General features: G+C 40.0%; 2 protein-coding genes across 5 annotated transcripts in view; one reads left to right on the forward strand and one right to left on the reverse strand.

Moving 5' to 3' along the window:
- Positions 1–5,608: 5,608 nt before the first annotated feature.
- On the reverse strand, positions 5,609–8,984 carry LOC146619237 (zinc finger BED domain-containing protein 4-like). Its single transcript, XM_085370212.1, has 4 exons — positions 8,412–8,984; positions 6,389–7,449; positions 5,927–6,243; positions 5,609–5,718 (listed from the first exon to the last, which is right to left on the reverse strand). The coding sequence occupies exons 1-4, from the start codon at positions 8,613–8,615 to the stop codon at positions 5,609–5,611; spliced, it is 1,692 nt and encodes a 563-aa protein (XP_085226338.1). The 5' UTR covers positions 8,616–8,984.
- Positions 8,985–9,786: 802 nt separating this feature from the next.
- Positions 9,787–23,274, forward strand: part of mtus2b (microtubule associated tumor suppressor candidate 2b) — a 28,763-nt gene continuing 15,275 nt past the window's right edge. Inside the window, exons 1-6 of one of the 4 annotated variants that reach the window (XM_085371032.1) lie at positions 9,787–11,610; positions 11,979–12,162; positions 12,827–13,024; positions 17,005–17,151; positions 18,335–18,433; positions 18,990–19,186. In XM_085371032.1, coding sequence (XP_085227158.1) covers positions 9,811–11,610; positions 11,979–12,162; positions 12,827–13,024; positions 17,005–17,151; positions 18,335–18,433; positions 18,990–19,186 — 2,625 coding nt within the window. In that variant the 5' untranslated portion in view covers positions 9,787–9,810. Of the gene's footprint in view, positions 11,611–11,975; positions 12,182–12,808; positions 13,025–17,004; positions 17,152–18,334; positions 18,434–18,989; positions 19,187–23,274 lie in introns of all 4 variants that reach the window. The other 3 variants (XM_085371029.1, XM_085371030.1, XM_085371031.1) reach the window with 3 other exon arrangements.

Below are 23,274 nucleotides of genomic sequence, written 5' to 3' on the forward strand. Positions count from 1 at the left end.
TTCCCTTTCACTCGTGCAGATATCCTGTGATCGTATCCTGCACTCACTTGTTCCTCTTCTCATGTGCACTCACTGTTGCTTTGGATCATTGACCCCAGCTTTTTAAACTCCTCCATCTCCACTTCCTTTACTCCTTACATCTTCACCTTCCCATCTGCCCCGCTCTCATTCACGCATGTACTGCGTGTCGCTCTGTAGTGGGGAAGAAATGTCCTGTCTTCACCTGCAGGGGGCGACCCGAGTCCATTTTGTTCAATCTCCTCTCGTCTCCTCTCCTCCCTGTTTTCCAGCGATGATGCAGACTGTACCCTCTTCATCTCGGCTTAAACTGGATGTCTCAATCATTCTTCATCAGCTCTTCGCTGACGGGCTCTTCTCCAGATTCACCTGAATTAAACCGGTAAGAAATTTCATTTCACAAGGGGAACAGAAGGCGTTTGCTGTCTCCCTCTCAATCTCCGAACAGCGGCAGTGATAACTGCATTTATTGACCCTGCTGCATCTACTCGAGACTGCGGATGATCCTGTTGTGTTTCTAATAAGGTTGTTTTCAAGTCATTTCCTAATCGTTTCCAGGAGTGCAGATTCTAATATAGCGTTTGCATACCAAGCTTTGAAAAGGTAACCTCAGTACAATTGCTCTCACCTCAAAATGTGTATGTGGAGTCACACCATGTTTTATTTATTGTGTCAACCACATCCTATGTTTTTTGTCTTTTCTAAAATCAGCAAAGCCGGTCCTTCCTCTTTCTGTATTTTTCCCTTTGAACAAAAATAGTTTCCTAGTGTGAGGAACAAGGTACTCAGAGCAGCATGAATGTGCATTAGTAGTGAAGTGACAGATTTCTGTTGGTGTGGCTTGAGTGGTGACATTTATTGAAAAGGCCTGAGTTGTACTGGATTATGTAAGATGTGACCATAAAATGCTGAGGGCCAGTGGGCAGCATGCACAGCCAGTAAGGCCTCGATCGTCTTACCGGAAGCCTGGAGATTCTATAAACTGAACACAAAAGGTGCTGTTACTACATATTTGTTCATTTATGTAAGAAGCATTTGAATTTGCTTCCAAATGATAGAATTTTGTGGGTTTTTGCTGCCTGTGAAGCATTCATTTGTAGTTTTTCAAGGCAAACCTTTGCCATGTGTGTGAAAAAGCAAATCTTATGTGAGCTTTAGGTGGTTGCACAAAGAAGTCAGGGGCACTGAAGCATTAAACTGAGAGGGAGACTGCTGCCTCCATTTTCACTCATCTTCAATTTTTCATGAGGGATCTAGATTAAGCATCAAGTGAGGCTTGGTAAACAAATGAAGGCCCACATCTGTGAGGACCGGCAAGTAGCTGCATTAGACAGCTGACACAAAACAGAAGCTGACACAGCTTCTATTTCACAGAGCAAAACAAGCTGTGCGGGCACATCTTCACATAAGTATTCCTGCGAGGCTTGGATGCACAGATTTTCTCAGTGGCCTTGGCAAAGGTGTTGCCTGAATATGAGCAGGCAGGTGGCAGGGCAGCCAGCTGAATGATGGGAGATGGGGGAAGCATTTTAGTGCTACAACTATAAATTTCCCTGTTCTCTCTTGTACTGTTATGATGTCTGACTGACTGCCCGAGTGTTGAATAGTACTATAAGTGATACCAGGAAACGGAACAGGAAGGAAGTGGCAAATGTCCTTCAAACCCAGAAAACTTGTGAATAGAATGAAGCTGAATGAGAGACATAAAGAAGAAAGTTAGTTCATGTATGAAATCAGAAGATTTTACAGTACATCTCTTGTAACTGGATCTAATCATTTTCAAATGACCTGAACAAAGCAAACTTGAGCTCTAAAGGATTCTGGTGTTTCTTGTAAATCCAACCATTCCTTTTACTTTCACTTACCAAAGTCAGGTCACAGTTGCAGCACACACTTGTCTCTCCATTTCCTTTTCTTTCTGGGGGATCGTGCATAAGCCTCACCAATCAGTTTGTCCATTTCCAGCTCCAGTTTGCCATCACTTGTTAACAACATCCTGAAATACTTACTGACACATTACTGTTGTTCCCATTCCCAACTCCCTCCTCACACTGGCTGCATTTTCAGTGCTGGTCCATAAATATCAAAAACAGGAATGAAGACAAGAAGCAAACTTGACAGCGTCTAACCCTTGATAAAACGATGTTGGGCCTTGTGTTTTGAATACAGTCACAGCTATTGCTTTACTTATAAAAGAATTGGATGGCTCATAGATACAAACCTTATAGTCTGCACTGCTGCAAAAGACAACAGGGTTCTCCAAACACATTTGAATACCTTCTCTAACTCTATAATTCTATACAAACATGTGTAAACTTGACGTAAAACGAAGAATTGAAAGTCTAACTCTGTAGCCTTCCTGAACTTCTCCTAAATTTTTTGCTTTAGCAAATGCCAAAGCAACAGCCGGTCTCCTCTCCCAATATCTGTCTGTTTTTAATGCACCCCTGGATCAGGTAATCCTGAAAGGCCTCCTTCTTCCACATGATGCCCTCCTTTTGTACTTATATCTTAACAGCAAGTTCTTAGGTTGTTGAACCTTTAACTGCAAGGCCTTGAACACGGCCTACCCAGATTTAATGTCCCTAGCCAGGTGACTGTCCTGTTCCCCAAGCAGAATCCAGAAACGGGTCTCTAAGCTCGGTAGCAGGTAAAGGTAATGTGCAGTTGACCCCAAACCCATACCTGGTAGTGGTCCACTGGGTAACACTTAAATGTGTTTTTTGTGGGCTGTTAAACTCCACTCCCAGGTCTGGCTAGAGGATGAAGGCCCATTTCTCCCTTCTTTTTATAAATGCCATTTATGATTCTTTACACCTAAAATTTCCATTTACACAAGTTATCACTCCCAACATAACTTTGATCTATGATATTTCACTACTTTCTAGATCAAATATTAACAAATGCAGTTATATAAAACTCAACAAATGCACCATATCCATCATGTCACTGCTGTGCAGATAACTGTACCATAGTGTCCATGCTGAGGTCTGCACTTAACCGATTTAGAGCTGGAAATCAATTTAAGGATGATGGCTGCAGCAGAAACAGTTGTGTTAGCAGGTTGAGCCTTTCTCTTAAAAACAATATTTTATAGCACTTGTCTGGAAATATTCGAAAAGGAAAAACATTTGTTAGTAGCACCAGTGTTTTGTCTGCCTGCACTGAGAGATTTTGTGTCTCAGTGTGGTTTAACAGTAAGCACTGCAGTAGATGCAGGTGTGCTGTCTCTGTTGTGCAGAGGCATCATTTAGTGCGATGTTTTAGCTTATGTTGCAAACGGGCACTTCTGTCTGTAGACCCTCTCTGCTTTTCTTGTCAAGTTTACAAAAGTTGACTTGTTCTAAGCATACATCAAACTCTAATAACAGGCAACAGCACAGTTTTGTTTTCTTAGAAGGGAAATGACATGCTATTTCCTGCTGCGTAAGTGAATTTATTAGGACACAAATGCAGAGCAAATGCCTGAGATGGAGCAGCAGGCAGTCAGTTTTCTTCCTAGTAGGTTTTTTTTTCTTTAGTTTAATTGGAAATTTTCTTAGAATTTAATTTTTTGTGCTAGAGGAAGTTGTCAACCACAACTTGATAATGGGAAAGGCATGATGAGGTGATAACAGCATGTGCAATTTCTCTGCAAAAAAAGAGTTGCTGCTTAAGATCAAAGGGCCTGTCAGTGCTCTCTGTCCTTTCCAAAGGGTCCACACAGGACATTTCATTCACATTTCTCATATTGGATTAGTAGAAACTCTCTGAGCAATTATGGTACCTGCTGGCTGACTAAAATTGCAGGGCAATTAAAGGAAGTGGCATAGCTCTTAATCTGAGCATGCAGGTGGCAGGGCAGCCAGCTGAATGATGGGAGATGAGGGAAGCAGATTTTGCAGAACTTCCAGATTTTGGTAACATATCAACAAACTTAAAATTCATGTTGACAGTTTAAAGCTCTTCGAAATACAAAGTTTACATATAGATCTCCCTTAATGAAGGAAAGGGTTAAATATCATGAAGGCTGAAATATTGTATTTATTTATTTGTCTATTTTTGTCAGCCTTAAATAAAATCATACATCAAGCAGCCTATTAAATGATTTTAGAAGTGCAGAAGCAGACAGTTGGGTCATGAGAACTTGTAAAAGCCTCAGTAGTACTTGGCAGTTTAGAGGTGGCCCATCATAAACACTGTAAAAGTTGTGGAGGTTAAAAGTCCACAGTCACTCAGCTGATTGGACAAAAAAGAGGTTCTTGGATGTTTTTTGTTTTTGTTTTTTTGTTGTTGCAAGCAATAGATGGTGCAGAAAAGGGATAACAGAAATAATGTGTATTTTTTAATGCAAGTATCTCAAAAGTATTCACAAAAGACAATCTCAGTAACTCAAGGCACATGGATAATCAGAAATATAAAATATAAGAAAACAATTCCATTATGAAGGTCAAATGTAACACCGTCACTGTCATGCTGGTTTGCATCTGACTGTCATAAAGACAGAACAATAATGATAGTGTCCATAAACAAGAGACAGTGTCATTGTATTTTCCCTCCAAAGGCAGAATTAGCTTTTTTTGTCAGTGTACTTAAGCTTGTCTGGTTGTTATTTTTCCCCCCGGATAGTTCACTGTGGCTGGAAGATAGTCATTCCTTTTTTCCCTTGTCCCTAATTGTATTTTAAACTTAGCAGTCTCTAGTTAGATCAGGGAATCATAATATCTTGTCTGCTGAATTCACTCACATTCCTAAAGCTAGAGAGAGACCGGTTGCCAGCTAATTCACTAATGTCATTTTTTTAAGAGTCAGATTTGTGAATACTGCTCTTCACAGGAGTGCTGCAAAAAATTCTGGGCCCTTGACAACATTTCAGTCAGAAACAAAATAAACAAGATGTTTGGCATGTTTAACATTTAGGAATAAATGCAGAAAAGATTCATGGTTTTCAGAGGTGGAAAGAGTACTCAAAATTTGTACTCAAGTACAAGTACTGTTACACTGGTTAAATTGTACTCAATTACAAGTAAAAGTACTGGTGTTAAAAAAATACTTGAGTAAAAGTACAAAGTACTGTTCTCAAAAACTACTCAGAGTATTAATTACTTTTTAACAGACTGATGTTTTATTCTGTTGTCAATAGCAGGCATTCAACTCGATTCACCAGTATAAATATTTATGTTCAAAGCACATTTTTCAGATGAACAAGGTATAGAAAGGTAACTTGTTTTGTAAATAAATGTAGATATAAAAGGAGGAATTTTGTTTGTTAAAACAATGACAAAAATGTTTCTGAACATGCGTAGAACCATTTAAACTTTTCCCCATACACTGAACAACAGGCAGGTAAGTGTCTTAAAGTCTTAGCATTTCTTTCACACTTTACTTTCTGAACCTTTTGTTCAGTTTCAGCAAGAGCTGGTTTTCTAAATTAACAGAGGCAATCCGACTTCGTTTGGCAGTGAAGAGTAGACCAGCACAGCTAAAAAGTCGTTCACACGCAGCAGAAGCAGGCAGAGCTGTGTTCAGTTTAAGAGAGAGGTTTTTGATGGCTGAGAAGGAGTGCAGCAGCTCCATGGTGTCTGTGGCACAAGCAAGATAACCATCAAGCTCAACTGCACTTTGGTCTGGAGAAGAATTCATCTTCATCAGATGACTCTCTTTGCTGATCCTCACTCTCATGCTCTGTCGTTTCAAGATGTTGTCTGATGTATGTCAAGGCTGTAATTGCAAGTAGATAACACAATTTTGTTATTTAAATTTCAGTGATTATTCCTGAACACAAATTTAAAATCGGCAAATTCTCAAAAAGGATTGTTTAGTATTCAGGACAGACCATCAATAACTTACAATGTATTAGGTGAAATACTCACTTAAGCATGTGTTCAAATGTAAAAATACACAAAAATGGGATCACATGAATCCTTACCAGCCTCTGTTACATCTGCTCTGTCAGTCCAGGAAGTCTTGAACTTGGGTAAGAGGACTGCAGCTGCAGCCAACTCTGGATCCTCAATCATCGCTCCAAAACGCTTTTGAAGGCCATTTTGCAGGGCTCTGATGAGTGGCACGCATGTCTTGCTTGATGTCTCCAGCCTGCTAAGTTTGGACAGTAGTTGTTGGATTACTGGCAGGAGCCATCCCATAAAGGAAGTGGACTCAGACTGAAGGATGTTTGAAGCTTTCACCAGTGGCTTCATGGTGGTACAGTACTCCCTTAGGAATGCAACTTCTGCAGGACTCAACCTGTAAGACACAACAACAAAACCCACCATGACTATAATAGGGATCTTCTGATTTAATATTAAGAGTCTGCTCACGTTTTTAACCATCCATTAAGGAAAATTCACAAAATTTGAAACCATATTGGTAGGTGTCCAATTTTACTCACATTTTCACCTTGAACTCCTCACAAATGCTCCTGATGGCATCTTCCCCCTTCTCATCAATGATGCGTATTATCCTTTCAATGGCAAGGTAGGTTGAATTCCATCGTGTTGCATTGGGACGAATGATCTGTAGCTCACACTTGTCCTCTACCACTTCATTAGCCAAATGAGATCGGCCAGTTTTGTTCCAAATGGCCTGGCATTTTGCAAAGGTTGCACGGGAGAGCCTCTTGTAGGTTTCATTCATGCTCTCTGCTAGGGCAGCATCAGTTGTTGCCACAAGGTTTAGCAGGTGACATGCACATCGCTGATGAGGCGGAAGTTGATACTCCAAACCAGAGTCCTCATCAAGAATTGCACTTGCCTCATGGTAGTCCCTATGGTCAGTCAGGTCAATAATTTCTGGGTCTGCTTCATCTTCAGCTTCATCTGCATCATTTTGTGCCCCAAACATGTGGAAGGCCTTGACAAAGTTGGATCCACTATCAGTTGTGGTTCTTACAACTTTGCCTCTAATCTTGTATTGGCAATGGATATCATCAAGCGCACCAGCAAGCATGTCAAATGTGTGAGACCCTCTCAATCTTTTGCATGCTAGTGCTGCAGATCTTCTTTCCAGGGACGCTTCCTCTATCCAATGGCATGTGACTCCAAGGTAACTTTTCTGATGAGCTGACCAACAATCAGTAGTGGTAGCAACAAATTTGACTTTATCCAATGCTGCAACCAAAGTCATCTTCATGTGATCAGCAGCTTCACAGATTCTGGCACGGACAGTGGGTCTGGAGATGACTTTGGCTTGAGGTTGTAATGTGGTAACCAATTCTTTGAAAGATGGCTGTTCTACCACTGCAAATGGCTGTAGACCCTCACATATGAAATTGATGACAAGCTTGTCAACAGTTGCTTGTGGAACATGTTTGTTTGCAGCTCTCAACATCAGGTCTGGTAACTTGGCTTGTGTATTTGCTGAGAGCTTGTTTGGTGTGGCTGTGGTCTTTCGCTGTCGAGATGTTGATGCCACAGTGATATTGTACTGCTCAGTCTTCGATGGATGTTTCCTCTGTAGAGATAAATATTATCATACGTCAGGTTCATACATTACTTCATAACATCACTGTGATTAACACTAAAAGAAAACACATTTTTAAAACATTATTCAACTAGACTTGAGATAATCTTTGATTGTTGAGCATAGTATAAAAGAGTGGTGAATTGGTCAAATTTTGCAGATATATTGCTGTATTTATTCACAAGTGTAAACCAATTTTGAACGATCATTGCAAAAAACATGAATTTCTGTATACATTCTAAGTTCTGTAATATGTATACTATCTGTAAAAAGAGTATCGACCAATGTATCAGTATCTAAATTTTTAACTCCTTTTTATCAGTATCACCCTAAAGTTTTCAGTATTAGTCAGGTCCTAAAAATACTAAGAGAGCAAAATATGTGTATCTAGCAAATCTAATTTAAGAAAAGGGATCACATACACAAAAATGCTGCCCATACAGCTAACAAATAAAACCAATCCACATTATGTTCTTTAAAAAAAGATATCATATTGGGAAACATATAACCCTACTGATTAAGAGCCATGTCACTATGATAGACCTATATCAGGCCAATGATACTGATCAACTGATCCATCAATCGGGCTCTGGTACATGTCAGCTGAGAGCTGGAAGATTAATTTGAGATGCAGCTCAGCACTGTGTTCAAGTTTGTTTGTTTTTTTGTTTGTTTGTTTTTTTAAATAGGCCAGCTGATTGTAGGCCTGTGAGTTTTAAATGACTACAAGTTTAATTTATTGTAATGACGGTGGTTATCCAAATAATAAGCTAAAACATTCCTACGAATTGTAGCTCAATTATGCATGCACACACGCACATTAGCTAGCTCCGTCTTATTTTAATATCAGGCTAACCAATGGCGGTGACAATATCTTAGCCAAACTAGTAACCTTAACACACATGAAAAATAAGAAAGCAATATCATACACGTATAGTTGTAAAACCTCTTACCTCAATGTGTTTTTTTAGATTAGATGCTGAAGTCTTGTAAGCTGAAATGACTGTAGAGGTCAAACAAAGTTTGCACTGCATCTGGACGCTGTCTCCTTTTCTTCCTCTGTACACGAAAAATTCCTCCAGGTATAGCCACGGGCACGCGTCCTCCGTCTTTTCTACGTCGTTTTCATGGTTGACAGTGTTGTCCTCTGTCTCCATTTTGGCTTCTTTGTCTCCAAATCTTTCGTCTATAAAGTAGTTTATACTCCACCATTTAGCACCTCCAGACACCTGTGCCTGCTGCTGCAGCGGAGTTTATTCTTTGCTTACGTCTTAAATTGGCGCGGTTGCGATTGCACGGCCTTATTGGCTGCAAAAATGCAGACGAAAGGTTTGAATATTAATTCAAATTGTGGGCGTACTCAGTAGTGACTTTTGATTTTATAAGTAGCGAAGTAGATTACATGGTGTAAGTTGTACTCAAGTATGAGTAAAATTACACACTTGAAAAATTACTTGTAAAAGTACAAGTACCCAAAAAATGTACTTAATTACAGTAACGTGAGTATTTGTAATTCGTTACTTCCACCCCTGATGGTTTTCACCACTGTAGGTTTTTGCAATCCTGGGAGCCCAACAGGCCTGAGTTTATCCCACACTGGGCCTGAGGATTTTCTTACAAAAGCTGTAACTGTTAGAGCCAATCTATAGAGAAACATTTGTATGTACGAGTCAGAAATAAATCTGAACAGCTCACATTAAGAAGTGGAAGAATTATTTTTTCGAAGCTTGGGACAGAAATTCGCCACTACAGTAACCAATAAGTTATCATATGACCTCAGCTGTTTCATATACAGAAACACCCATTAAGGTTTTTTGAGCTACAAAGAAGTGTAAAAAAAGAAAAAAGAGGCCAGAAAAAAATTATACATTAATATTGTTTATGCTGGCTAAATCACTCGTTGCTGTGTTTGTAAGAGGTTAACTGTGATTTCTCCTGCTGGTCTAGCCTACATTGCCTTCGGTGCATCTACACATCTTTCACTGCCCCCACAAAAAAACTCACTTTATTTCATGGTTTTATGATGAAACAGACTGAAAGATTTAAATTATTATAAGATGGCACAGTTTTTTAAATATACCTGTTGAATATTGTTTTTAAGTCATCTTCAATATATTTTCTTTACTTGTGATCTGCTGTTTTTATGCAGGATAAGGACCTCAGGTGTTATGAAGACCCATGCTCCAAATTAGACATGACATTCAACATTCATATTTCTGACATACTGAAAATAGGCTCCTGCTCTGCCAGTAGGACAGCTTGATGGGCAGACAGACTTTTTGATGCTTGACGATGATGATGATTTATTTTAAGTGCTCTTGAGGCTGCCACAAACTCAGAGCTGATTTCATAATGTGTGAGCGAGAAGAGCCCTTTGGTGTGGGGGAGTTAAGGAATAACAACCAGCAGGGTGGCATGCTGGCTGATGGCGACGCCAATGCCAATGACATTCGGACAGAAGATGGTGGGAGAACTGGGGATACTGGCTGTCTGTCAGGATTGATAACTGAAACAGCAGAGCAAGACAAAGTCATCATCTGGGGCACAGACTCTCAGTGTGATGACCCTGAGCTGGCTGAATTTGAGATGTTAGAGTGTCAGGAGTTGGAGGCTTATCTTGTTGAGGAGGAAGAGGACTTTGTTGGGCTTGCAGAGCGGAAGGAGCTTCAAGAACAGCCGTCATCATGCAGAAAATCCACAGCAGAAGAGGCGATAGATTATAAGGGCAGGGAAGAAAGGAAGTCAATTCTGAACGGTGCCAGTGAGCAAGAATCCAATGGCTCTCATGTCTCTGAGAGCAGAGAAGCTTCCAAGACTGACTTAAGCTCTGAAACTGATGTCTTTGTATCCTGTCTGTCCACCATTTCAAGCATGGCCACTGCCATGGACACTGTTGGCAAGAACCAGATGACAGACTCCTGGCATATTGCCTCTGGTCCTCATTCAACCATCTCAGAGGACCTAACTTCCCAGATTTGCACCACTATCTCTGAGAGAGGCAAGGCCTCTCAAATAGTTGATGATTCTTCTCTTTTTGCTAGAAAAAGCACAATAACCCAGAAAGATGTAGATATGAATTTGAATTCAGCAGTTCAGTCAGATGATGCTGTATCACAGGCACATGATGTCAGTGGCAAACCCGGGACAAATAATAACCATAGAAATAAAGCAAAGGGTAGTGTTTTGGAGGTAAATTGTACTGAGCACAAGGCTTTAACCTCTCTGACAAAATGTCAAAAAGAAAGCAACGCTAAAATAGATAAAAGCACACAAGCGGATGAAACCCCTGATGTGAACTACAGGGCTCTCAGAACAGGTACAAAGGGGACTCAGTCATGTGTTGAACCTAAAGCCATAAAGAAACAAGACTCATTTGATAACACACTGAAGAAACAAAGCTCTTTTGATAAGAGTCTGAAAAAGCAGCCTTCATTTGAGAATGCTTTAAAGAAGCAGCTCTCTTTTGATAACACCTTAAAAAAGCAGGGCTCCTTTGAGAACACCACCACTCCCAGCTCTTCAAGTCTGGAAAGGAGGAAGCCATGGGGAAGCCCCAGTCGACCAGCAACTCCTACATCCCCTAAAACTACCTCCTCTTCGTCACCTAAGAGACGACCTAGTGGTTCTCCAGCTAAGGTCCAGGGCATCAGGGCACCGAGCCTGGAGCACAGTGACTCCTCTCAAAGAGGAATAAGTCAAACTATCAAGCCACATGCTAAGACGAGTTTGAGCAGTGGAATCCCCAAACCTATCATGCCTCAACAGAAGGAGTCCGAACCCAGGAGATCTTCGCCCCCTCAGAAGCCCAAAAACGTGCGGCCAAAAATCATCACGTATGTTCGAAAGAATACTCAAGCAAAACCACCACTCACCGATGCACTAAATGAAGCCTCCACACACACATCAAGATTACCCTCTTACTCCAACCCACCAGCTCTCAAAGATCCAAAGGTTGCTTCTCAAACTAAATCCACACCAGTGCTCTGTTCCTCAAACCTGCTATTTGACAAATATCGACAGGAGATGCAGAAGACAGCATACTATCCTCCAGGTGTCGCTGTGACTGGAGTAAAACCTCCAAGCAGCAGTATCCCTCAAAGGAGTGGAAAGTCAGACAACTTCCAGGAGGCATCAGAGAAATATCTTCAAGAGGTGAGAAGCGGACTTTTGTTTTGATATGTTCACACAACTCAGCTTATGGTGTGGTACAAGTATTCCAATTTAGCATGATGGTGGCTCAACCTGAAAGCATTTTTAACCCTTTAATTGTTCATGCAGATTGGTCCGTTTCAGCTGCACTGCACATGCTGTGTTTTAGATTATTTTGGTCACGTACTGGCTCACATTGCACCACAAACAGTAACAGAGTGGTAATAGATTAGATGTATTATCACACAAAACCAAAGTGCCTAACTTAATAATACATGAATCAAACCTATCACATGATACCTTGCTGTCCATCAGTCTAGAATGTGAATGATGTTATAGTAACTGGTTTTGTTGGTGATGTCCTTCAGCAGCATGTTTCCCCTGAAGGAGGTAGTGTCTACCGCTCGCCAAGAACCCTGAGGCCTCAGCTTGGGCTAGGTGCAGTCACCAGGCAGCCCGCAGCCAAGCCAAGAGTTCAGCAGGCAGGTCAAAGGTCAGGTCCCTCACAATATCTGGCTGCCAAAGTGTCCACTCCAGGCCAACAAGATCTGGCAGGTGAGATTGTAACGTTTTGGCAAATTGACTCAAAAGTGAACTGAAATGTTAGTTGCATTTTTAGTATCAGAGACAGCTGCATTTTCAAAGGTTGTTTTGGGAATGTTTAAAAGTTTAACACAAGATGTATTTGTGTATGCTTACGTTAAAAAACCCTGTGTGGTTAGATGATTAGGTCAAATCTTGAGAAATCATTTCAACAGATTTCTCTCATCTCTCTCTACCTACTTCAGTATTCTCCACACTCTCCCATCCCGTAGATGTTGAGCTGTAGAGTTATTTATTCAACAAGCTTCTTGGGCTTGCTGAATGATTCACCTAATTTTTTTCCTGTCATGCTTATGGATGAGCCTTGGCTTTTGGCACCTCAACTCTTTGAAGTGCAAAGCATTTGAAGTTAGTGTAACTTGCACATGCTACCAGCTCGCACTGCATAATTTTGCCTTCTTACATTATAAATGATACTCTTGGCTGGTTGCACATATGCTGCTTTCTTATTTATGTGGAATTTAGTCATTGAATAATGTTTATATATCTATATATATGTAATCTTCCTCTTTTATTTATTCATTTTATTTCAGTATAAACTAAATCAGGTTTTTAAAGTTTTTTTTTCTTGTTTTTTTACTTGTTTTTCTACCTTTAGGAGAGCCCAGGAGGGCAGGTCCAGAAACCACCCCAAAAAGCCTCCTGCTCAAATCAGGCCAGTCTGGCCTTCGTCCTCCAGGCTTCTCTGCCCTTCCAGCTGCCCGTCTGGCTTCTCTAGGATTTGTCCGGAGCTCCAGTGTCTCATCTGTATCCAGCAACCAGTCTAATGAAAGCACCCACAGTGACCCAGGCCGAGGTTCTCAGTGTGAGTTATGTCCACTCAACTCATTTTTTTTATGAATTAGACTAATACTGTTTTTACTGCTACTCTGCCTAAATAAAAGGTTACCCCACACCAATGTTTTACTACATCTGCATCTCCTTATTAGTTCACCAGCAGGTGTGGCTGGTCTATCCTCAGTTACTATAGTAACAGCTGCTCATTTTGTTTCATTTTCAATCATTTGTCAGAATTCTGCATTTCTAAGCCGCTGCAGCACAGAGCCTCAGAGAAGAAAGGATTTCTTTAGGAAGAAAGTTACTCTCTCTCCCTCTGCTGCCTGTGCTCAGCCTGCATACTGCAGAATTCCCAATGCATATTTCAGTACCATCACTGAAATATTCCCCAGTCTTCATCTGCATAAAGGAATGACAGCAAAATTCACCTGGCAATGTAATTATCTCTGTGTGTGAACGAGATGTCAGCAAAGTGTCAGGAAAGAAAGTGTCAGTTAACAAGACATTGTTTTATTACCAAAAACGGTTTTGCTAAATATGAGCAGGCCATGTGTGTTGTCTGCTGATTCAGAGACGTGACACAAACTGACCATTGTTTGGAAAATGTTTAGATATATGGTTATGGTCTGGGTGTAAAACCAAAGCAAATAATGCAATAGCAGCCACTGAAAGTGATTCACTAAAAGTAGTGATAAGTAATGATTCTTATATTTTAAATACAATGATTTTATTTTCTTTGTAATAATGTAGGGCAGGGGTGTCCAACTCCAGGCCTCAAGGGCCGGTGTCCTGCAGGTTTTAGATGTGTCCTCAATCCAACACAGCTGATTTAAATTGTTAAATTGCCTCCTCAACGTGTCTTGAAGTTCTCCAGAGGCCTAGTAATGAACTAATCATTTGATTCAGGTGTGCTGACCCAGGGTGAGATCTAAAGCATGCAGTACACCGGCCCTTGAAGCCTGAAGTTGGGCACCCCTGATGTAGGGTCTTTACCTTACAATATAAACCGCCTCTGGAGAAGCTGGAACCAATAGCACCCAGTTTCATAAAGGCTACCCCAGAAACCTGAAACACTGAAAAGAAACACATAAACAAAGCAACAGCTACAGACCAGTCATGGTAAAAATAATAGTAACAGTAACAGAAAATATAAAGAATATCAGAGAAAGCGGCTCTTTAAGACAAGCTTGCAAACTTCTCTGGTAAATTTAATTTAAACTGATAGACATCAGAAGTAAATAAGATTTCGCACTCTGGTAAGGTCATTAATTTTTATTCATTTTTATCTATTGTATGAGTTTAATCATGCAATGATGCTCATTGTCATAATTACAGGTTAATGTTGTCCTTTGCTTAAACATCACTACATTTATTCCAGTCTTTGACAGCTGAATCCTGGCTGTCCTTAGAAATAGCAATAGTACTCTTAATTAGTTGGTGTATACAGTACCACTGATTCTCAAGAAAACAACAACAGTTCTACTCAACATTAATATGAGGATGCCCAACTTGACTGCCAGTGGCTCTGTAATCTTTTTAGATATGTAAACTGAAGCAGATTTGTGTACATTTTAACAAATTCAGTATCTGCCAGATTGTAAAATACTTGGAAGCAGCTCAGATGGCATACACAACTGTCTGCTTGCACCGCAGTGTTTCCCTTTAGGCTGTTGGCTCAGACTGCACCACGCTATAACCATAAGCCCCAAATGCAGCTACAAGCAGGAACAAGCAGCTCCTTGTCATCATGATGCTCAGGTCTGGTGAAATAATTAATTCACTGGTGTAGTTCAATCAGAAGGAACGTATTACACAGTATGCTGACTGTAAAGTAACGCAGTCCTTTCTTCTCATTTTTCTGTCACCAGTTCTTCATCACTGCCACATGGCCCAGAGGCACATTTGTTCTGAATGTTATTAGCTTGTCTATTCTCGCTGCTTGCGAGTTAGTCACAAGCAGAGTCCTCATTGGTGCTGATCAGAGGATTCTTACTACAGGGGGTGGATTTGTATTGTACATGCACGCTAGAAACAAGCATTTAGCAGTGTGAGTCAGCCTTCGGCCGTCTCCTTTAGCCAATCCCTTTCTTGGCTTCATCTCCATTTCAGTAGGTCACCTTTGGGAAAAGGAAAAAAAAAAAAGAAAGGAAAAAAATCTGCTGACTCTCCCTGGTGTATTCATGCTGCTGCTTTGGAAAGCATCACTAGATGTGTTGCACAGAGCCTTGGCATTTTTACATCAAAAGTGATTTAATGTTCTCCTTTAATCTGTTTTTATGCTATACTGTCCTTTGTATCAATAAAATGTGCTTATATATATATATATATATATATATATATATATATATATATATATATATACACACACACACACACACACACACACGTATGTATCACAACAGCTTAACGTTTTTTGAATGTCTGCAGCCTCCTTGGGTCACAATTTGACATTATTAGATCAGAGTGATGGTATTTTAATTCAAGGGCACAACGCTATCCTTTCCTCTTCAAAAGTGTTATATTACCAATAGTTAGAGTTTGTGTCAGCACTACCATTAACTGAGCTGCTGAATATTTTATGATTAGTAATTAGAGCTCTCTGGTTTGACTCTTCACTTATAACGACGAAGTAAATTCCATCATTTATGCACTGATGGAATTTTTTTGACTATTATAAAGTTAAAGGTTTATATCTGAGAAATGCATACAGTATACAGCATGCAAAAATATGTAAAAACTATCATAATTTCATTGTGATTATTTGGAGGATGTTTCAGCTGCACTGTTCCTCAGCCTTTCATTTCCATAAAAGCTAGAGGCATAACAGCAGCTCTTATGAATAATTACTATGTTTACAGCACCCTGTTTTTTGCGAATCTTGATGAGAGTGTGCAATTTACCAGAAAAAACAAAGCAAAGCAAAAAAGAACCAAAACTCCATTAGGAAAGAGTGTAATGATCTGAAACGTGCATGAAATTGACAGTTAAAAGCTTTAATGCCATCATTCCACAGTTTTTCATTTTCAAATGGCGCTGAGAATTCCCTCAGTATTACTAAACCAAATCAAATCTTTTGTGTTAAGAAACAAGAACATCGTTTACTATAGGCCATGGCTGGCTCTATGCCTATTAGTTTGCATAGTCAGGTATTTCCCAAAATTGTACATGTGTCTGTACCGTAATCCACTGAGACATGGAGTGAAACAAAAAGCTGGCAGTCATAAATTAGCCACAAAGATATGTCATACCTGCAAAACATGAATAATTCAGTTTTTGTAGTCAACGTCAAAATATCTACGTTGGCCAAGGTGAAATATTTGAAAGCTATCTTGGCCATTTCCTCAGAATCGAATGTTTTTCTTTCTTTTTCGTCATTAGATATGCAACATAATTCTTAGCACAACTAGAAGTTATTAAAATACAGGTAAAGACAACCTTTTAAATGCTATAACTTGTTTTGTCCATGCTGACTTGCTTGGTTTTATTACAATATAGTAGACATTATATTGGGTTGAGTTTTCTTTTTAAAACTGTGATATAACCCACTGAGTAATGCTCAAAGTTATAGGGAGAAAAATAGGTAAAAAAGTAGAAAAGAATTTGTGTGGTAGCAGTGTTTAAAGTTTATTTTAGTAAGAGGGTTCAGAAAATGCTGGAAAAATATGGCGACCTGAAGAGCACCAAATTTCAAACAGCTTGAAATTTTCATAGAATGAAGGGAAATTTTTGCATGCATTACTTAAATATGAGGAAATTGTCTACAAAATCTACAAAATAAAATTCACTAATCCTGTGGCGGTCAGGTGAGACTCACTCACTGATATTCTTAGGAAATGGCCCATATATTAAGAGTCAGCGCTAGAGCGAGCACACTGACTGCCTTACATAGGCTTAATCACATTCGGGAGGTGAGAAAATTGCAGCTTTTAAATAAAAACATATTTCGTACATATATAAATAGCAACATTGTGTGATTTTTGCCACAGTCCCTGAGCATGTTTTTCTTTTCTGATGTAGATCCCAGCAGTGGCAGCGATGACACACCTCAACATAAAGCCACAGCACCAACCAGAGAAGCCTCCCCTGCTCAGAGCTGCCCTCACCCTCCTAATGCCCCCAGCCTCCAGCGGCGCAATCTGCCACCACGGCACTGCTCCCCACTAGGTACAGCACTCTTGCACAAAGCCAGAGGAACCAAACGATTGTGCTCAATTTGTGTATGTGTGTTTGATTTCATTCCTCAGTATAAGCCCCACCTATTCCCACACAGCTGCTTAGAGAAATGTCTGAGTTTTAAAAGTTATTGTGGAGTTTTAAGTAAAAGCAGGAAGACAGAACAGTTTGTATGTGACGATTTGAGCTACAGTCCTGTACATGGGCAAGAAGTTGAGCTAGAAACAATAAACACAGCTGTGCTTTTTAGTACTCAAGCAATGATTTTTCTTTTGCAATGTTGCTAATTATGATTGTAGTTGAGAGCATAATGACTACGATTGAGTGTTTACTCATTCATTTGCTTTTATTGTCCATTGTTCAGCTCAGTTTGCTTATCAAGCTTCTGATTTAGGACTAAAATGAGTAGAAAATGATAAATAGTATTTAGGATTACTTATTCATGTGCTGTGTTTCCAAACTGTTGCCTAGCATTGCATCACAGCAGGGATACAGTATCATACAGTAGCCTATACTCCCCCTCTGCTCTTGTGGGCGTCTTTATTGTTAGCTAATGCACAGTGGTGCTCATGTTGGCGTCTTTGCAGTGAATGTGGAGCATCAGCGCCATCCTGTGGCGACAGTTTGTATTTCTGGGTGAACCACCAGTCGCCCCATCTTTCCACAACAGAAACTGTGTCAACAAGTGAAGCAGTAACTCCAGCTAGTGGTCACTGTCCTACAGTGATCGCTGAGTCTTTATTCCAGCCATTTTTTATGCTTTCAGTTATTCACTGATTTGATTAATTATAAGGAAAAAACAGAACAAAGTTGTTGTTTGTTTTTACTACCAGTTTCCATGCCTAGGCATTAAATCTGTTTTTCCCAGGAACTCTGTTGGAGGGATGAACAATATTCTACAAAAAAAATCCCTTTATATTGAGGGTTTCATTTGATCAGTCTGCGCATGTGTATCATATTTTATTCAATATAAAAAAGTGGTGTTATTTTATAATGTTATTGTTTTGTGCCAAAGTTTTGTCTGTAGTAAAAAACAGAAGTAGTGTAGCAGAAGTACAGGTTAACCAATATTTAGGCAAATACTTCCTATGAGATAAAACAAACAACAAAAATGTCTGTCTTATGTTTTAATTCTGTGTATTACAAAGAAAATAACACCTTTTTTGTTACACAGTGACTAGGAGAGATTTACAGAAGGATGCAGAGGCTGAGCTGTCACCAAAGTCCTCCCCTAAAAGACTTGCAGTGGTTTCTCCCAAGCCACAATCCCCTGGTGAGTCAGCCCTGTCACACCGCATACATTTAAACACAAACTATAGGCACATAAGGTGTGCTTAACGTACCATGATGTGCTTAACATACCATGATGTCTCTTTGGTTTTTTTCCTAACTGGTAAAAAGAAGGGGTTTTTGTTCAGGACCATCAGCTGCTACTGTATCTTTAAAATTTGCAGTGACTTTTTCATTCCGTGTCGCTCTTGCTCTCTCGCCGCACTTCATCCCAGACTTTACCCATAGCACCATGATGTTGCCATAGCAACAAAGCACGGTAGCTCTAATGCTAGGATGGCTCCTTCAGGAGCAGTACTGCTGGCTCAGATTACAGCAGCACAAATCAGCAACTTCTGCTTTTCTCAGAGACCAAACAGGCCAAACAGTGCAGGTGATAAGGGTTTTCATACTGCACATATAATCCACTTTTACATCAGCAGCATCCACATAAATTGACTTGTTTGTTTTGTTTGTCTATATATTTCTATTTCTATAATAAGTCTGAGGAAAAGTACATCAACATACTATATTCTTCTGCCTGTTTTGCGTATCTGCAGTTCGTGGTCGGACAACAGCAGTTCATGGAGCCATTCAGACCGAAAAGGCACAGGAGGTGGATCGCGCTCAGATCCAGCAGCTGCGGGAGCGATGTGAGCGGCAGGCCCTGCAGCTACAGACTCTGCAGGCTCAGTTAAAGAAAGCCTCGCTGTGCCTGGATGTTTTCAGCATCACTACCCAGCACTTCTGTCACAAGGTAAGATTTAGCAGAGTTCTGCAATCCCAGCAAGGTCGACCGCAGACTTTGAAAGCCGAGTAAGAGTGCAGTGTTCCAATTCTTTCACTCTTAATCCTAAAATAGGACTACGTGTGTATGACACATGTGATTGTGGGCGATAGTGGTTCAAGAGTTGGGAGTTCGCCTTGTAATCGGAAGGTTGCCGGTTCGAGCCCCGGCTTGGACAGTCTCGGTCGTTGTGTCCTTGGGCAAGACACTTCACCCGTTACCTACTGGTGGTGGTCAGAGGGCCCGGTGGCGCCAGTGTCCGGCAGCCTCGCCTCTGTCAGTGCGCCCCAGGGTGGCTGTGGCTACAATGTAGCTGCCATCACCAGTGTGTGAATGTGTGAGTGAATGGGTGGATGACTGGATATGTAAAGCGCTTTGGGGTCCTTAGGGACTAGTAAAGCGCTATATAAATACAGGCCATTTACCATTACCATTTACCATTGTAATGCTGTGACTTTATTTCATTCTCGTTAAACCTCCTCCTGGGGTAAAAGAGAAAATATACAACGTCATCATTATCAAAAGGCAGCATAAATAAAAATATTTGTCAACAAATCACCCATGTCCAACTACATGTGTCCAAATGTCTGTATAAAATTTAGCAGTTTTACACTGTATAACAATATCCTTAATATTAAATATTACGCCATCCTAATAACATTTGGTCTCAACCTAAAATACACAGGCAGATATTTTTTGTCTTTGCAAATTAAAATTACTGCATTAATAATTGAAGCTAAACCAGTATTTGATGTATTTGAGGGATTTGATGTTTTCTTGCATAAAAATGTTGGAGTTTTAGTTGAGAGTTATGAAAAGAGAGCTTGCTTGTTGCTGCATGAGTCTGTAACGGTAACATATCTTGATATGTAGCAGCATTCAAACTATTCTTTTAAAATCACCCTGCAAGTTTGCTTTAATGCGACACAGAACAAGTTCCTCATTAAAGTTGCATCCTTTGCAATATGTTTGTAGATTCATTGTGTTACTGAATGGCAGTGTTTTGTAGGGTTACAGTCAAAAACTGCAATGCAAATGTTGCAGTGAGCTCCAGAATGCGATTACACACTAGAGAGTGATATTATACCCCTTTCGTCAAACTGAGTGATTTATGACCCCCCTAATTGATTTATGACCCCTAATAAATTATTCATGAGCTCCGGAAGTAATTAAATTATTCATGAGCTCCGGAAGTAGGAAGTAATTAAGTAATAAAAATATGATATTCATAAAAATATGATATTCATAAAAATATGATATTCATAAAAATATAATTGATTATTTAGAAAGTTTCTTATATATCAAAAAATAGCATTCTTTTATTTCTTTAAGCAATTAAAATTTTTTTTTATTTTTTTATGCTCAAAAAACGCCATCTGGTGGCGGGTCAGTGTGTGTGTGTGCGCGCGCCCGCGCGCGCCCGAGGCTGTGTGTCTGGGCGCGCGGGGGCGCGCCCGTGTCTCCGGACCGTGCTCTCTCGGGCTCCGTGCTCATGTGTTTAAAAATGTATTAAACCATATTAAAATTGTTTAGTTAAACTTGTGCTTTTGTAACGTTCAGTATGGCCACAAACACATGCTGCATGCCTTGGGGGAAAACTTTATTTCGATTTATATGCATTTGTAGATTTAGAATAAAACTCATACTCAGAAAAAACTCGCGATCCCCTAACCCTAACCCTCCTTAGAAACATAAGCAGGGAAAACTCCTTAAAAAACCCTCCGCGTTTTCTCCAAAACCCTACAATAACTTGTTAGGGTATCCCCTCTATTCCCAAAACCTTATATTCCATAACAGGGGAAATCCTGAAAAAATCCTTAGTCTTTTTTCTCAAATTCAGCGCCCCGCGGCTCCCTTCATGCTCAGCCAAACAAAGCCAAAACTCCTTTTAAAAAATTCTCCGCGATTTCTCCAAAACCCTAGAATAACTTGTTAGCTACCCCTCTATTCCCCCCCCCAAAAAAAGCGCTATAATCCAAAAACATTGGGAAAGCTCCTTACTCTTTTTTCTTCAAAAACTTCCCTCTTACTAGCAAGCTCTAAAATTCAACCCACACTCTAAGTTCTACCTCGCTCTTAATCTCCGATCCACAACTTCTTGCAGAGCACAATTTTTCCTGCTTGTTCGCTCCCCGCTCTGCTCCCGAATGCGCTGCTTACCTCGTTCGAAATTTGCGCCGGAGACCAACTCCCCCCCTTACTTCGCCCCGCTGCCAATCACATAACTATTGCACCGCTCCCTTCGCACCCCGGTTAGCCAATCCGCTCCAGGTCCGATTTTTATGATCTCCCGCTCAGGTTAAGACTACCCCCGAGCTCCCAGAAGACCCCTGCCTTCAGCCATATCAACAACTGGAACCGCTCAGACTGCTTGCGAGTTCGCATAGGGAGCGGCCGATTTCAACAGCAACTTGCGTCTCTTTCCTTATCCGCATATCATTCGGTAAGTGTTAATCTTCCTCTCTAACTACATTTTTGCATTTTCCTTTTTACCATTCTGTCAATCCTTTCATTTAAAAAAATAAATAAATATCACAATGGTTTGTAACAGGTACAATACACCATCCATCCATCCATTCGCCTCCACTTATCCTTTTCTCAGGCTCGCGCGGTGCGCTGGAGCCTATCCCACGTACAATACACTTTAAAATATATATAAGCTCCACTTTTAACTCCCGTAAAAGTTTATACATTACATGTCTACATCACCTATCATGGCCTCATCGGGTATCTCATATCATCTTGTTATTGTTATGTTATGCTCCTTTGATATTTTGCTAGTTTGCGTGTTTTAAAACTCTTTTTGTTTTTCTTTATATTTTTAGACCCAGATGTGTTAACCTGATCCCTGCGAAACACCAGCTCTGCGTGGATTTTGACCGCGAGTGACCGGATGTTGTTTCCGGCCTGAGGTTGCCTGAAATGCCTTGAGGCTCGTTTGAAAGATTGCGCCCGAGACCAACTCCGCCTCCAAGGCATGCCTACCTTTAGCTGCCACCAGTGAGATATCAGAGCCGGGCTCCACATATCCAATCAGGAGCACGAGCAAGACAGCTTTTGCAGACTCTCCAGAAATATACAAGTCCTTACCAACTGCTCTGCAACCCAGTGTTTCTGGTCCCCTCACTAACATCGCTTTTTGAGATATTTTTTATGAACCACCAAAAAAGCAATTTTACCCCACAGACTGGGTCTGAGGGCAGCAGCGGGGACAAATGATTGTAATGAAGCGACGGACATTTCATGGCTGGTCTTGCATAATCGTGAGTTATTATGTCATATGGTGATAAGTACATAGTTTTGCAAGAGGCATACAAGCACTGTGGAAAAAGTAATCATAAAACTGTTTTTGTGAACACCCTACGTTATGCTTTAAAAAATGTGATACATGTAATGTGATCATCAAAGAACATGATTTTTTAAAAAAAAAAAACTTTTATTCTTATGCTTTTAAAGTATGTCAAATTATCTTAAAACACTTATTTGTATGTTATAATGTTTTTCTTACACCATGTGTAATTTTTATAGACACCTTATTCATTGTATCAATGTGTAATTATGTATGATAAATAAAATAAATAAAATATTTAATCTTGTATTTGTGTACTTTCTGGTGATTCAATAAAAAATTAGTCACATATCGCTCTGATAAACACAGATGGCTGAAAGAAATGTTTGATGGAACAAAGGAAACAAGTGTCTTGCTGCTAAACTTTTAAGTCACCATGGTTTAAATGAGAAAGTCTGTATGTAAAACATGAAAAACTCCATATCAGTGATATCTACAAAGGTGTACTCATTTCTTTGTAATGGTACTTTACTGTTCCAATGAAACAAAAAGAAAATCTCATTTTTAAAGTACATTTTTCGGCCATCCTGACCTATTTTCAGGGGCAAGAATGTTGATGTTAGACTGTGTTTTAAATCAGGTTGTGATCTTAAACTAACTATCACAGCACTGATTTCAGTTGTAATCTCAATTAGAATCCCAATTTGGCTTTTCTCCAGTCAGTGTTATGGTGAAATTTAACTTGTTCTTTTGTGTAATTGCACATGGC

Source organism: Diplotaxodon limnothrissa, linkage group LG14 (assembly GCF_057381915.1).
Source record: "Diplotaxodon limnothrissa isolate DT_005_m linkage group LG14, D_limnothrissa_male_GT1.1, whole genome shotgun sequence".
NCBI classification, from domain to species: domain Eukaryota; kingdom Metazoa; phylum Chordata; class Actinopteri; order Cichliformes; family Cichlidae; genus Diplotaxodon; species Diplotaxodon limnothrissa.

Coding starts and splice junctions, on each gene's coding strand:
- LOC146619237 (XM_085370212.1), bottom strand. CDS start 8,615: ATGGAGACAGAGGACAACACTGTCAACCATGAAAACGACGTAGAAAAG. Junction 6,244..6,388: donor GAGGAGTTCAAGGTGAAAAT/GTGAGTAAAATT, acceptor TGTGTCTTACAG/GTTGAGTCCTGCAGAAGTTG. Junction 5,719..5,926: donor AGCAGATGTAACAGAGGCTG/GTAAGGATTCAT, acceptor TTGCAATTACAG/CCTTGACATACATCAGACAA.